Source organism: Chaetodon trifascialis, chromosome 19, assembly GCF_039877785.1.
Source record: "Chaetodon trifascialis isolate fChaTrf1 chromosome 19, fChaTrf1.hap1, whole genome shotgun sequence".
Classification (NCBI taxonomy): domain Eukaryota; kingdom Metazoa; phylum Chordata; class Actinopteri; order Chaetodontiformes; family Chaetodontidae; genus Chaetodon; species Chaetodon trifascialis.
The window spans coordinates 14,388,180-14,404,262 of record NC_092074.1 but is presented as its reverse complement, the minus strand read 5'-3'; the positions used below and the strand labels follow the sequence as shown (position 1 = coordinate 14,404,262).

Sequence of the window (16,083 nt, the reverse complement as noted above, 5' to 3'; positions counted from 1 at the left end):
TGTGCGTTCGTGTGGTATTCTTTGCCCCAGCTGAAAGCAAACACATGCTAATTCACCTGCTCTGTCACAACTGGCTGCTTCCCACCGAGCGAGACGTCAAGGTTGTCCACGTCGCGGGGTGTTGTCCAGCCACAAAAAAGGCCTTTCTTTCACTGAGCAGATTAGCCTTTTTCAGTCTGGTTTAATCTAGTTTTACTCGGTGTGTTGTGAAACCTGCATACGCCACAGCTTGTCTGTGATTTGTTTTTTTACTGGGGGGGTGGCCCAATAGGAGAACCCCGCTGTAGCTACACCACCAACCAACACACACACCCATGTACACCTCCTAAAGGATGCCTTAAGCGTAAAATTAGACCTTATTATAGGAATATTACAGGAACACTACAGGCAGCAGTGTCTCTATGATCCTCTCAGTCTTCTGTGGCTACACATTGCCACTTTGATCATGAAGGTGACACTACTCTATAGGGTATATAGGCTGCAAAATAGTATAGAATTGAGTACTTATAGTATGTAGTTTAGAGAATATTTTAGATCCAAAAAGAAATTGACAGAAGGGAACAACTGAGTGGAAATGGCAGGATTACAAATCGAGGACATAGACTGTCACTCACTCGAAATTCAGTCAGATAAAAGATCAATAAGCCAGTCAGACTAGACTAACACACTCAACTAAACAACCTCTCTGCCCCTCTCTGCTCTGCTGCTACGGGATGGAGAGGGGGGATGGCAGGTTAGCAAGGGGGATGCAAAACCCTACCTGCAAGCACTCTTTATCTTGAATTTCTAAACCTAAAAAGGAATTTTGTAATGTGAACCCAACCTCACATCTTTTCACAGCCTATAATCACACATGTGTGCCGTCATTGTTCACCTCTTATTCCCAGGAGGGTCATTTTACTTTTTGTCCTCAAACACTTTTTTTTTGGTTTGTACTGAATGTTTTGAGTTATTAAAAGATTTTTCCCCCAACATGATCAGTCTTTGCTGTCATGAAAATCAAACAGTAGCTAATATTCAAGCAGCACAATCCCTTTAATGGTATCTGCACAGTTGACAGTGGGCCTCTTTCTGACCTCTGTTTGACCTTTGCACTGACTTGACTGCGCTGCTAAATAAGGACAAGCCAGTGGATCAGATTTACATGACCTGTGCTATCTGGACCTTATTTTGAGAGGAGAGGGGAGAGGAAAATAACGGCCAGACGTGAATGCATTCCACGTGGCAGCGGATTTTGGCCAGATCCTGACAAATCATTACAATATGTGTAATGTCGTCAAGAGAAAGGAAAAAAAAAACTCCTGTGTTCAATCCGAAAAAGCCACAACAGAAATGTTTGTGCGTGATACACAGCATGTGTCCGATATTCTGAGTCAGCAGAAAGTCATGCATAATGTACACGCATATGTTTGTAAAAACACACAGAACCTGTGCTGTGATACCTTCAAATGCATCACTGCTCTGTTTAATTTCTACAAGAATCTAAACTCTCTCATTGCTTCCAGTACCATGACAGTTCGACCTACATCACTTCAGGCATTCGCAGGCTCACTTTCTGTCCTAATCTGTTCCATATGCAGGCGATACGTACTCGTGACTAACCACTGGGTGGCAGTAGAGATTGTCCACATACCTGGCATCTGTTTCATGCAGCGTCAGAGCTGTTTTTAATCCCAGAAAACTACAATGAGCTGCATATGATTTCCGACGACTTATTAATTAAATGAATTCCTAAACATCCTGATGCTTACGCTTCTGCGCAAGAAAAACTCCTCTGCAACCTAAAGAGTGAAGATGACAGATCATGGAGGTTAGAAAGCAAAGGCACAAGCCAACGTTGAGGATGCGGCAGGGGGTCAGTGGGAGAGGGCTGGTAGATATCTGCAGGGCCGATGAGGGAATGAGATGACAGGTGACGAGGGGGGTGCGAGGAAGGCCAGGCAACTCCAGGGTCTATAAAACTATGTATTTTAAACCTGGCACATGCTACTTGTGTAATACTTTCACGAATGCATGAATGCACTGATGGATGTTTTTTGGAAAGCAAAATGATTGTGAAACTGATCAGAGTTGTAATTTTGCCTGAAAATCCGATGCATGTACATATACACACACTCTCATCAATGGAGAGGCAGGGGGAGTATTATTTTCACTCCATAGGGGGCAGTAGAGGGTGACTTATAAGGTCATATATGAAGACAGAAGTTTGTCATTCATCCTAAATGACAGCCTTATCATTATTCTGCATTTACTCAGCTCCGTCAAGATGCTCTGTGAAGTCAGGCAAATCCTAATTTCCATCCAAGTGAAACTGTTTTCTTCATCCAAAAATAATCCGCTTTGGCAGGCCCGATGAATGATATTGTCCTCTTTCAGTCTAAAATATCAATAACATATTTAATAAATGGCCTCACAAGAGGGGGATCTGATTAATAATTTGTTCATAAATAAGAGCAGATTTTGTGGTCTTTGGAAGGAAATCAATGATTAAGTTAATGAAGTAACTTGAGAAGACAATGAGGCCAGCGTTGGCTTCCAAATGCATTATTTTGAGAATTATTGCCAGGGAAAATAAGACACAGAAGTTAGTCTCAGCAAGTTGCCAGTGATTTCAAGGACTAACTTATTAGTGGCAATAACAGGATAATTAATTTAGGAATGCATTCAGTCCCCTGTGAGCTCTGTGAGTAATGATTGAATTGTTTAATCTTGTTAGTACTAAAGATGAGAACCGCAATCAGCAAAAGGTGAAACATGGCTGGAAACTGATCGATTTAATAAAATGTTTGAGATCAAAAATCCCACCAATATTTTTCATTTCCCCTTAAACAGTTATTTTAATGTCATTTGTAGCAATAAATAAATAAATATAAAGAGCAACATAATCCATTCTGTAAATCCAGGCCGAGCGATCCCGTTCAGTGAGAGCCAACTTGTTCACAGATGCTGAGAGGGACCTGCGTGGGCCCGTAATGCAGACCCTGCCCATATCTAGAGTTACAAAGTAACCCGAGAGTCTGCGGGGCGGGAGAGGCAACCCAAGGGAGGGAGGAGAGCAACAGAGGGGTGTGTGTATGTGTGTGATGTGAGCCTGATAGAAAGAAAAAGAAAGCAAATTAAAGGGGCGTGTGTGTTTGGGGAAAAGGGGGGCTTGAGAGTGTGAGGGGGGAGTTCCCAAAGTTTTCAAAGAGGGCGGCACACATTGTACTTGTGAAACTGTTTGCAGAGCCTCATGACACACATATACACACACAGTAGCATGCACAAAGTCACAGGAGTTGAGATGCAAACACACACGTGTGTCTGGTGTGTGTGTTGTTTTACGAGCAGTGGTGTTCTTGACTCATCGTGGTTCATTAACTTAGGTCTCTTGGTCTAATGTGGACTTTGGATCTGAAGGGAGTGAGAGAAGAGAAGACAAGACAAGAGAAGAGAAGGACGACTCTTTGGCAAGAAGGAGTAGAAGAATGGGATAGAAAAAGCAAAGGGCAAACCAACACTTAGTAGTTGAGGAGATGGACTGAGGCGAGCCAGAGGGACTGAGAGGACAAAACAGTGGATGGACATGGGCAGAGAGAGACTCACCCGGGGACTGCTGCTGCGTTTGGGTGTCCTGCTCACTGCTGCGTGTGTGTGCGTTCATGTTTACCTGGAGACGACTTGGCGGGGAGCACCTGCAGCCCCGGCACCGGGACGTCCCACCAAGTCGGGTCACACCTGGGGCCGCCAAAGCAGAACCAAGCAGGTCTCTGCAGAAGCTGAGGAGCAGGACAGGAGCATTAAAAGGAGAATCTCCTATGTTCGAACATTGAAGAAGGACAGCCCAGCGAGGAAGAGGGATGAAGACAGAGAGGACCCCTCGCCGCCATGCTGCCCACCCCCCCACCCTCGCAGAAAGGTATGTTTAATATTCCATCAACTTCTGAGTCCTTAATTGCTGCAATTAAGATTCTTGTAAGGTTATCTGATCCTGAATCAGTGTAGCAGGAGACAGAGCGACACTCCATCTCTGCAAGTCACTGGCTTAAAGCTCAGTAATCCCAGGAGGGTGATGAAGGAAGAACTGGCAGCAGAATCAATGCATGTTCAATAAGCGCCTCTGAAAAGCCTTGAAGTCGAAAAAGAGAGTTTGTCACTGGGGTTTTTAGCAGTACAAAGCTGCCTGCATTTATTTCTTTTTTGATAGATGTGTACAATTTAAAGAGGTGTAGCTTCCACCCAAACTGCAAATCAAACTCTCAAACACTTCCCCTCCGGCTGTTTTGTGTCAGATGCAAATCTACACAGAGCCGACTAACAAAGATCCTTTCAGACACAGTGCCTGTTGGAGCAAATGCAGCTATTCGCATACACAAACGCACACATGCACTCACTCCAGAGGCTTGACCCTTGACCTGTGAAGGGTGTGTTAAAGCGCCGGCTTAACTAAACTCCCACTTCCCTCTTTCTGTGTCTCTTCTGGCCTTTTATTTCGTCCCCTTTGACTCATCTCGGCTATTTGCTCAAGCCTTTATTTTGTCATTTGATCTCTCCATCCATCATCTCCCTTTTGTTCCCTTTCACTTCCATTTTCCCTCAACCCCCTACTCTCACTCACACACACACACACTCAACAAATCTCTTTCCTTAATCTTGCTTTCCTCTCTCTTTCAGTCCCCTATTGTCTTCCTCTGGACTGTTTCTTCTTTCTGTTACTTTGGGGTAAGACACGCTTGTTCTCTTTTGTCCTTAAATCTTTAATGAGCTAAACCAACTAGAGACTGAGGAGCAACAACGCTGTGTTTTAAATGCCATGAAAATCACTGCAGGGCTATTATGCCACACACCGAGAGACGGGCACTCGTGCACCATCAATATTACATACCACCATATGCTCGTTCTCCCTGCTTCCTAACAACAAGAATTTGTCACATACGATGCCCTGGAGGGGCCCTGATGAAATTTCTGTGTCATATGCTGCTGCCGTTTAACTCCGCTTCTTAACACCTCCTCTCGCTTTTTCTTGCTTTAGGCTCTCATCTCCAAGATCAGTGTTGCTCTTTCGCTCTGTCATGTTACCTTGTCCCCCGTTCTCCGCACTCTCATCCTCCCCCTTGCTTTTTCATCTCTCCTGTCTGTCTCAATTTAAAACTTCAGTCTCGCCTCCCACTTCTAACCCATATTTCTCTTAGTTTTTCTCCCTACCTTCAGCTTCCCCCTCTCTCTCTTTCCTCGGCACATGTTCATGCATCACGGATGAAATAATGGGCTGCAAGGCAGAGCTCTTGCTCTGCGAGGAAGATGACAAGGACGCCTCCAGTGACCATGATGAATAGCAATGGAGGAACTTAAGAGAACATTCCTATAGATTAGACACTCAGTTATCACTGGCCAAGAAAAAATAGCCTTATAGCCAAAAGCCTGCACAGGCTGATGTTTTCTAACACTTCCAGTGCAGCTTTGCACAGTGTTCATGCCAGTCTAAGCACTCACTGATTTAAGAATTTCTGTATCCTATCAATGGCTTTGTTTAGATTAGCCTGGGCTGGTATTCATCGAGTGTTACTGCTGTTAAAATGAGAGCCTGCAGGCCTTCTCCCACACAGGGTGCTTGGCATTTAAATGGGTCTGCATCAGTTTCGGCCAAAAGTGATTTGAAACGTCGCATTTAGTGTTGTTTTGTACTTCTGTTACCCTGCCATGATGCTTGTTAACTGGAGTGTAAGTGTTTCTGCTGTCAACAGATCATGGAAAGATCTAAGTTTTATGGTGCTGCCGAGTATCAACAGAAGATGTTCGCTGCACCTCACTATTATCTATTTATGAGCCGCTGTAAATCCAACTCAAACCAGTGGAGCATTTTGCAAGACACGACTACATCTACACGAAATCATGTTGCCACTGTGTCGCACTCCCAAGAGTCAAATCTTCTTTCATTCATCTCATGTGCTGCTTTTGCATTTGTTTAAATTGGGAAATTAAACTAGATGAAAAATGCCAAAGATTGCCAAATATTGGAGCTGAAGGTGAACTGCAGAGAGAGTCCAGGCCAAAAGAACAAACAAGCAAGAACTGACTGGAAATAAAACCACAGCACAAAATAAACCAAATGAAATAAAGTCACAAAGCTAAACCTTATTCCCAAATACCCAAAACATGAAAATACAACTGAGCTTCAGCGTTTATTTTTGACCTTGGAAACAGAATTTAACAAAACAATCTCACCTGAAGCTTTTATCGTATCACATGGCTTTCATCACCAGATGGCGTTCACCCAGTTGTGAGTTCTGCTCGTTTTTCATATAAATCAGCATGTCATGAACTATGATGAATATATAAATTTTACAGTTTCATATTATGTATTAATATACGACAAAGCAGACTGTAATACGTTCTATGTAAACATCATAAATGATCCAGACACAGAACACCAGTAATATAAAAAGTTCCAGTCCCAATACACCAAACTTTATAGAGAATCTTACTTTTGTGTTTAAATATTAAACACTGCTGCGCGAGGTTGAGCTGTTGGTGAGGGTAGAGTGAGATATATGAAGTTTTAGTCTTTATGTTTAGTAACGCTGGCAGAGTGCACCTCCCCTTATTTTTCATATTAGCATAGAACTGATCTCATAGCTGAAATGCGTATTTTCATCATCATCTACTATAATCGATCACTTTGGTGGAGGCAAACACTTGAATCACGATCTGAATGCTGATGAGGTTTGTCGTTATTTTTGACATTATATGTATATAGGTGTTTTATTTGTGTCTCAGCCCTGATGCAGACACAGATAAAACCATACCTGTCTTGTTGACATTGCCAATGCCCTCTGACTGCATCACACCAGTAAATCCCATTTTCTCCTCCACATTACTTGGTTGACTGATGACATTTCAACGGCGTGCCAACAACGGCAAGATGGCGCAGCTTCACAAACACCAGCTGCTCTGGTATCACTGTTGCAGTTTGGAAATGCCGAAAGTTAAAGGTTTTTAGCTTTGAGGCTTTGTGTAAGCAAAATGAGGCGAGACATCGTTCTGAAAGGCAAACCTCATTGGAGAAGCTGCTCTGTAAGGTGACAGGGCAGACAAATGTGTGTGTGCGTGTGTGTGTGTGTGTGTGTGTGTGTGTGTGTGTGTGTGACAGCCTAAGGGTCTGTTTTAGTAATAACCAACCTAAAGGAAATCTAATCTCTTAGCTGTCAGGCATCCACAGACTGTACACTCACACACATCCCTCTTTAATCATTTACCTCTCGCTGGCTTTCTCCCCTGCTGGGAAAAGAGGAGAGGGATGGGTTGGTAAATTATAGACAGATACAGCGTGTTGGACCAAAGAACAGCAGCAGGGATGATGGAGGAGAATGAGAGACACCGACAAAAAGAGAGAAATATAGAGGAGAGCAGACACAGCGTGCACTGATGACTCAGCCTCCCGACTTTTACACAGTAATAAAGTCTACTGCCCTCAAGTCACTGTGACACGCACACACACACACACACACACACACACACACACACACACACATTCACGCATTTCTATCTCTGCAACTGAAAACTAAAAGCTTTGAAAAAGATAAGTTGCTGGCGGTGTCTCAAAAAGTCACCGGAAGTGACCGGATGATGCCATTTGCTAATTTGCATAACTCTGCTTCCCACGCTCACCTCGTGTCCTTGATGGGAGAGGAAGTGCGCCCGTGACCCTGGTTGGATGAGTGAAGCTCGTAACACCAATGCATATTCTGAATCCTTTCTACAGATCAATATCCAGGATAAATACCTTCTAGCAAAGAGTCTGCAGCCATGCTAACAGCTGTGTGAGGCTGTATTCAGGCACAGTGGCACCATAGTTTAGATTAAGAGATTAAGATTAAGATCCATACTTTATTGATCACCACACAACATGCCATGCATCGGTGAACACAACATGCACATGTCGTGCTTAAGGTGAAATTATTCCTCCGCGTTTGACCCATTCTGGTCCTTCCTCCGCGGCAGACCAGGAGCGGTGGGCTGCCAGCTGACAGCGGTGCCCGGGGACCCAGTTCCTTGTTGTCACCATTGGTCAGGTGGTGATCTTCTTGCATCTTTTTATTTTGGAGGATACCCCAGGTGAATACGGGGAGAACATGCAAACTCCACACAGAAAGGCCCCTTTCCTCCAGCATTTCGTTTTGCTAATTAGCACCCTATTGGGCAGTAGCCTAATGCATTACTTTGTTGCACATTACTGTATTTGAGTAGTTAGTGGTTTAAGGGATTAGTAATTCAACAATCTGGTAGTGAACTTGTCTTACAAGTAGTCTGATGCCGTGTTGATGCCAGTTTGGGTTCTGTGTGCTGTGGATGGATTGGAGAGGTATTTATGGTGCAGGAGCTTGAGGTGTGGGAATACAGTTAGCCACCACCAGAAGAGCAGAATACTCCAAAGTTGGCTTATTTATATGTTGTGCCATCTTAGTTGGCTTGCAAATGTTGCTTAATGGTAACCATGAGCGTAAATATTGATAGTGCAGGGGTGTGGCTGCGCTTGGACCCTCCAACAATACAGAACAGGCCCTTGTGAGTAATTCAGATTGTGCCTTGTTAAATATGCCAATGTTCAAAGAAGAACCCACCTTAAGCTAACAATGCTGCTATTTGCTATATAAGCCCCCAAATCACTGGAGCTCACATTAGGCTAGCTGTTGATGGTCAGTAAATACCTTCGAGTTGCATGCTGGCTGCAGAGCATTTTGTTTTCTGTTTCTAACAATGCTAAATACAGAAGATGCAACAAATTTTAAATTCATAATGATGCTTTGTGAAACCTCAGCAGATCACAAAAGTTATACAATTAATTCATAAGAGGATTTAAATGATTGTGTCAACCGTTGTTGAGACTGGCCAATCAGCAGACCATCCTTGGCATCCCTAGAGTCATCACGTGGCTGAAAATAAGCACTTGGTCAAGATGCTAGCTCAGCACTGCCAACTTTTCAGTTTATCTTGGGAATCTTGGGGGAATCTGGAGGGTTGGCAAATAGCTGCATCTACAAAGAGTAGCATTGTATGAAAGTAAATGAAACACACTGTTCGAAGACAGTGGATAGAGCAGGGTAATTCTGTTTAGAGAACAAACTAGATTTTATTAAACTGGAAAGCCAGCTGAGAAGTAGAGGAGAGAGAGAGAGTTGTTAAAGTTGCTAAATTATTGGATTTGTCATATTTTTCTTACTGATTATGTCAGAGGTGCTTTCACACATATTTACTGATAAAAACTACAAAGGCAATTCATATTGTGATGCCTTGGAAGCTAAATTAAGCAATTCACCAGTGCAACAGTCTGATAAGTAAGCGCTAGGATAAATACCAATGCATGATGCACTATTGCATAATGCATTCATTAGAGGACGGCCTGTCTAGCCCGTCTGCTGGACTTTAACTAGCCTGAATGATCTGTTGCAGCAGAGCTCTCATTTGCATTGGTGTTTAGATGTCAGTCAAGTTAAAGTGTCAGTACTATCCATTAAATCCATGCAAGATTAATGTTGAGAGTTGTTTATGGAGAGACTATCAACACACTGAAATTTGTTTTTCACTGCAAGTGATCTGAGAGCTTGTGAAAGATGCCAATTGCGTGAGTCTCACGGTCAATGCGTGAGTTTTCAGCCCTGTACGAGCTAAACTATCTCTCTCCAATTCACTTCTTTCTATTTTGCTTATACAACTATTGCATGCCTCTTCTGTTACTCTTTCTTCCAACTGTCTTTTCCTGCTTAAAGGTCTTGTGAATTTCGCCTTATCCCTAGAAAGAGTCTGGCATGTTGTCGAGATTCTGCTGTCCTCTGAGACAAACCTTACTGATGATTTTGGGCTGTGCAAATAAACGTGACTCGACTGACGACCGTTACCCCAGAATTCTTGTGTTGTTTTAATGTTATGCAACTTCCTGCCTCCCATCTCAGAGCCTTCGAGCAGCTCAGATGCGTAGCTGATTCTGTATAATGACGTGACATTCAGTAACCCTCCAATTCCAATTCCCTCTAATTTAGTATCCAATCATATAAGCAAGGTTAAACATTGTTATTACACAGTTAAGTTGTTTTGTAGTTCTGCATCAGCGAAACATGAACTGCGCTCCACCGTTTAAAGAGTAGTTAGCCAAACAAAGCAGCAGGAACCATTTTGACCAAGCAGTGAACTGCAACAAGTGTCTCATTACTCCTCGTATGGTCAAACAACTTCAAAGTCTGCAACTTTCCTCGCCAGTGAAAACACAGTCCTAGAAGAGGAAATTAGTGCTTAGAGTAAAAATTGAGACAGTTTTTCTTAAATTGCAAGCAGCATGTTCCCATAAATCCAACTGCTTCTTACTAAAAAAGGCAGAACACTGATATTCACTGCTGCTTCTCCTGCCCGGTGCCACTCTGCAAACATTTTACTTTCCTGAAGACAATATGTTCAGTTAGCAGCTTGGAAGGGATTTATTCTTAAGTCACTCCTCCCATCATCTCCCACTGACAGAAGCCAAACACAAACACGTAGAAATGAATTATTACTACTACATGTATCGCAATTTCAGCTCCAAATCCACAGCGAAGGTACTGTGAGCGGTGCAGAGCTTCTCTACACGGATTCTGTCCCAGCGTCACTCAGAGATTCCTCCCAGATAGACCAGCTGCCACTCACACGCCACACACACTCAACGTCAAAGCCCACAGGCAGGCAGTACATAGATTACAGCAGAGAGCCATACATCTGTCAGACAGACCTCCCAGTTTTAAAAGATTTTCTAACATGAAGCACTAAGACAGTCCGCTGAAATGATCACCCGGTGATATGAAGGAAAAGGTGATCTGTACAATAGCTGATCTTTTTATGTTGTGTTATGCAGCCATACAGGAGGAGATAGCGGCTATTAGTAGAAAATCAGTCTTCCTTATTATCCTGTTGATACTGGCAATCATGATGAATTATCAGAATTACAAACTAGATCTTTCTATTTGTTCACAAACAGGCCAGATAAGGGAAAATTTAAGGAATCCAGCAAAGGGGAATAAAGTAAACACTGTTATGGTCCTCTGAGTCGACTCTAATTCACCCTGTTTAGATAAAACAGAACACTTTTGATTAATTGATTGCTCCAAAAACCTCCAATAAGCCAGAGGAACCTGCTCTTTAATTCAAGTCATTTCTTTTAATTAGATAAGACTTAAGTTCATTTATCCACAAGGCAAGTATTAATTACTTTTGGTCAAATAAGCATCAGTGTTTTTCCAAATTAATACGTTGTTCCTGAACGTTGATTAGTTCAGTGTTGGGATAACGTGAGAACAGAAAAGGCCACTTTGTGCTGCCTGCGCCAACCACTGCCAGCCACTTTTGGGCCCCCAGTGGAATTTCTAATGCAGAAACCCAGTGACCTTGGTCATGTCTTGGAAAGCTGAAAGGCCTCGGCTCAACAAAGGGAGAAACAGAGAGAGAGAGGCTGTTACAAAAGAATGAGAGGGGTTGACTTCTGTAATCCCAAAGGTGTGACTGGAGTCAGTGCTCAGGCATCTTTAACCTCCAGCTGGGGCATCTGGGGAACCAGGGAGTCACAAGAAATCAACGGCTGGGAAGCTGACATGTCACCTGGGTCACACTCCACTCCCTGTTCTTCAGCAAAAAATTCCATCCATTGTAAACAGCGCCAGCGCAGTTATTTAACACATCGACTGATTGTACGAAAGCAGTCCTCAAGCCCTTCACGGCTCGTGCTTATTCATTTACTTTGCTTTCTCGCCGAGTGTTCGATGAGAAGAGTGACACCACTCTCACGTCTGTCCATTATATATGAAGCTAAAGTCAGGAGAAGGTTAGCCTAGCTTAGCACAGAGAGTACAAACAAAGGAAGATGGCTAGCTTGGCTAACTACAAGCACCTCTTAAGCTCACTAATAAACATGCTATACTTTGAAGTGTAGAAACATTACGTTGTGGTTTTGCAGAGGCTGTGCCGAACATTTTGACAAACCCTTCGACAGAGTTAAGCTAGCTATTTCCTCTGCTTTCAGTCTGTATGCTGAGCTAAGCTAACAGTCTAAAGGCTGAAGCTTCATATTTAACATAGATATATGGTACTGATCTTCTCATCTGACTCTCAGCAAGGAAGCACATAAGCTTACTGTCAAAATTATGGATGAACCAATCAACTTTTTCTGTTCTGATCATATTCCGATACCTGAATTCAGATATCTGGGGAAAAAATAAAATAAGATAAAATCATTACAAATAAGTTAAGTAGACTATGAAAGTTAGATCAATTCGTGGATCCGTCTGTCATCTGATGAGTGCATTATGTCAGTATCGGCACCTGGTACCAATATTAGCTTGAGTCGGTCCCAACTCCAGTCCAAATGTCAGACTGTTGCCAGGAGTGCAAATCTTGCAAAACATGTTTTTGGTGTTATTTGTTAGGCAACAAAAAGTAAATAATCAGCTTGTACTTTAGGATCAGAAGCATCTTGGAAGCAGCTTACATGTACATAGTGAGGAGTAAGAACTCCAGGCAGATTAAATCATAACAGGGAAATAATTAAGCTTTGCATGATCGTTTTGATTTCCTACATTTTCGAATCATGTAACCGCAGTGACATCGTATCTCTCTTTCCGCACATGTCATCCACCGCAGAGGCGTAAACAGCTCTGAACAGGCACATGGCTTTGCTTGCTCAATGTGAGATTAACTTCCCAGTCCAACCAAATGAAACAGGCCGGCCTGCACGCTTTGCCAAGTTATGGGGGGAAGAAGCACAAAGAGACCTTTCAGATAATCAATCACCCCCTCTCTGCAAAGTTTACAGAAATCTGACTATTTAATTGCCACGAACAAGAGTTTACACACGTTTTAAACATGAGAAACAGTTGAGTTTATCTAAAGATGAAGAAACATCACTGCTGTTATTTTGTCATAAACAGAAACATTATGGATCCCAGATAAAGCTCTGTTCTTCAAAACCTGGCTGACTCAGACCTGAAAGCTTGTGATCCTGACTTCTGAATGTCAATCCATACAAACCGTGACTCACACTAGATGATTGAAAGCATATGTTGCAGATGGAAGAACAGACGCAACTCAATGCACTTTAGGTCAGTGGGCAACAGTGGGCCTGTTGTGTGCGCTGACTGGTATCAGACAAAGACTCCCACTGGAGGGGGACAAGTCAGTGTCAAACCGTCAACTCCAGAGTCTCCATCGCACAATACTCCCCTCAGACATGGACGCCTTGTCTGGAACATTCCAGAAAGCTCTCAGCCTCCCTCCCAGCTGATATGAATGAGTGCATTGACCTCTGAAACGGGACGCCCTCGCTCCCATCTTTGCCACGCACCTACACTGCCCCATCCATGCACACATACACTCACACAGAGCATGAATACCTGCTCCTAGCAAATGGCACTTTGTGTGTCACCAAAAAGCCTAAGGTTTATTTGTGTAGCCGAAAACGTGTCTGGTTACAAAGACGACAGACACCACTTAGCCCCAAAAGCAACAGAGAGTGCCAGTGAACCTCAAGAACAATCATTTAAAGAGCTCGTTGTCGCTTTAAGCCTGGTTTAAAACCCATCTTGGAAAGAATATTTCCGACTCTCCGTCACTCATTCTCACGCTGTATCTGCAGTGTTTATTTTATAGCTGATGCTGAGTGATAATGAGAATGGAAAACATACGGAGAGGAAGGCGCAGAGATGAAATTAGAAACACAAACACAAGCTGAGTGCTTGCAGAGACACCACCGCTCAGTAATAACGTTGGCAGGACACAAATCTCACAAAACAGCCATGAACATTGTCAGTTATACTGTGGTTAGAATATGCATCCTGTTGCCATCTCTTACAGTTTATTTCCATTTGATATATGTAATCATTTATGATAAAAACAAACAGACAAATTGTCAAAAAAAAAAAAATTGAACACAATGAGCCGAGAGAGAAAATAAAGTCTCGTTGTCACTCTCTCTTTTTCCAGCTCTATCTCAGGAAGTAAATGTCATATGGTGCTCAGTGTGCTCCCTCCACTCTTCCAAACTAGACATCAAACACAGATCTCAGATCTGGGATGTTGTCCAGGAAGACAGGCGCGCACTTGCATGAATAGACTCACACACACAGACGCACACATACAGGTTTTAATGCAAGCCGGTTGACAATAAGGCCCCATCTGTCTCTTGAGATGGTAGCCAAGAGGGTTTGGATTCAAGCGGGCTGTGATCAAATCAGGCGAGAGTGCGTCCTCAGCGGTGTCAGTCACCTTTTACTCATGCTGTATCTTCTACACAACCTTTTCAATCCATGTGGTGATGAGCAGAAGCGTCTGCACATGTCTATCAGTGACATTACCAGGAAGTGGATGGAAGGCAACGGCCAGTCCTTCAGAGATTTGTCATAGCGAGTCACAGCGCACACTTTAACATGCATGCGTGCATGTGTGTGTACTGAAGAGGGAGATTTTCTGAGGAGAGAAGCTATTAGTTGTGCAGAGAGTTAAGTGGAAACCACACATACGTAACTGATGCAAATATGTCAAACCGAGCCGCACACAGCTGCCTTCTTTTAAAACCACACATGATTTATGAAACAACTGTAATTTCCCTCTGTGGCTTTGTATTAGATCATGTTTACAGCAGAGATGCATAGATATGTATGTTATTGTGGTTTTGCCAGCCACACACATGCTATGTACTTGTAATAGCTTGTTTTAAATGACGGCTGCTATCTGCACAGCGTTATTACTGACTGTTTTCATCACAGTTTCTTGCTGTGGAGGGCACAAACGGCTCTCTTTGTTGACCCTTTCAATTTAAGTTAAAGACAGTGCCGGAAATGAGCAGCAGTCACAACAGCATGGGAAGATGGAAGCTGTTTAATTTGTGCCTTGAATGGAGCAGCACTGATATTTACTTTGCATTTACTCTTTGAATTTGTACATTTTTTCAAATGATTTGGCCTTGCCACACACATGCTTTTCTGCTGCCATTATTTGATGAATTTATGTTTCGTTCAAGTCATGAAGTTTCCTCATGTCTATTGTCTATTGTCACATGTACGATAATTACAATGAAGCAGTCACTGATAATGACATTCTTAACCCTCAGGCATCTGCAATGATGCTCAAACTGTATATATAAAAAGAAAATCATGCAACTAAAAATGAGAATGTAAGACATATGGCATAAAATAGTGCAGGTGCAGATGAACTATGCCATGCTACTCCTTATGAAACTGCATGCAGCAAAGACTGATATGGCATCGTGTATTGAGGATGCTGGAAGCGATGCACCTGGAACAAAAAAAAAAAAAAACAGGAAAATGCAACTTGGCAACTGCAGTGGCAAGATGGTTAAACACTGCTCCCAGATCAGCTGTGATTTAAGCTAGACGGACACAAAATGAGGCTGCAGTGTAGGCGATGGCACAAATTGCTGAGCGAGAATGAGCGCACGCTGGTCTTCGATCAGCTTTGATTTACGGCACTTGGGCAGATAGTGCTACTGCCGAGTCGTCTGCAGAATGAAGAATGAGCGTGTGTGTGTGGGGGGGGGGGGCTTGTAATGTCAGACAGTGTGTGCAGAGTGAATGCAAAGCCTCAATGTTGACTGATATACAGAGGTTAATCCAACGCCACGGCTGCACAGTAAACACACTCACGCAGTCTCCCTCTTACAGTAGATGCACACCAGATGCTCGCTCGCTAGACATCTCCTACGAAGCAAAACCAGCAATGAGAGGAGAACAATCTCTTCATCCTTCATCTACCACTGGTGCCTCAACCTTCAATTTCCCTTCCTCACACTCTCAAACACTTTACTTCCACCCCCCTGCTCATATATCTCCTCCACTCCTCCACACGCCTCTTTGCAGCATCACTCTGCCTTTGAGACTGAGGCTAAACTCTTCTGAGATTACCGCCTTTATTAAAAAAGATGAGCGTAATCCTCTGCTTTAATTCTGTTATACCCTCTCTGTCTCTCACTGTACTCTGGATGTGAGCTGAGATTGGCCAGTGAGCGAGGCCTGCCAGAGGAATAGAGATGATACTGCAGGAAGCAGAGACAGCTGGGACTGGGTCTGCCAGATT

At 43.2% G+C, this 16,083-nt stretch overlaps 1 protein-coding gene across 1 annotated transcript in view; it reads left to right on the top strand.

The window, feature by feature from the left end:
• Positions 1 to 3,480: 3,480 nt before the first annotated feature.
• mettl24 (methyltransferase like 24) overlaps positions 3,481 to 16,083 on the top strand; it is a 34,054-nt gene continuing 21,451 nt past the window's right edge. Inside the window, exon 1 of the mRNA XM_070986911.1 lies at positions 3,481 to 3,898. Within this exon, the coding sequence (XP_070843012.1) occupies positions 3,560 to 3,898 (339 nt within the window). The 5' untranslated portion in view covers positions 3,481 to 3,559. The remainder of the gene's footprint in view (positions 3,899 to 16,083) is intronic.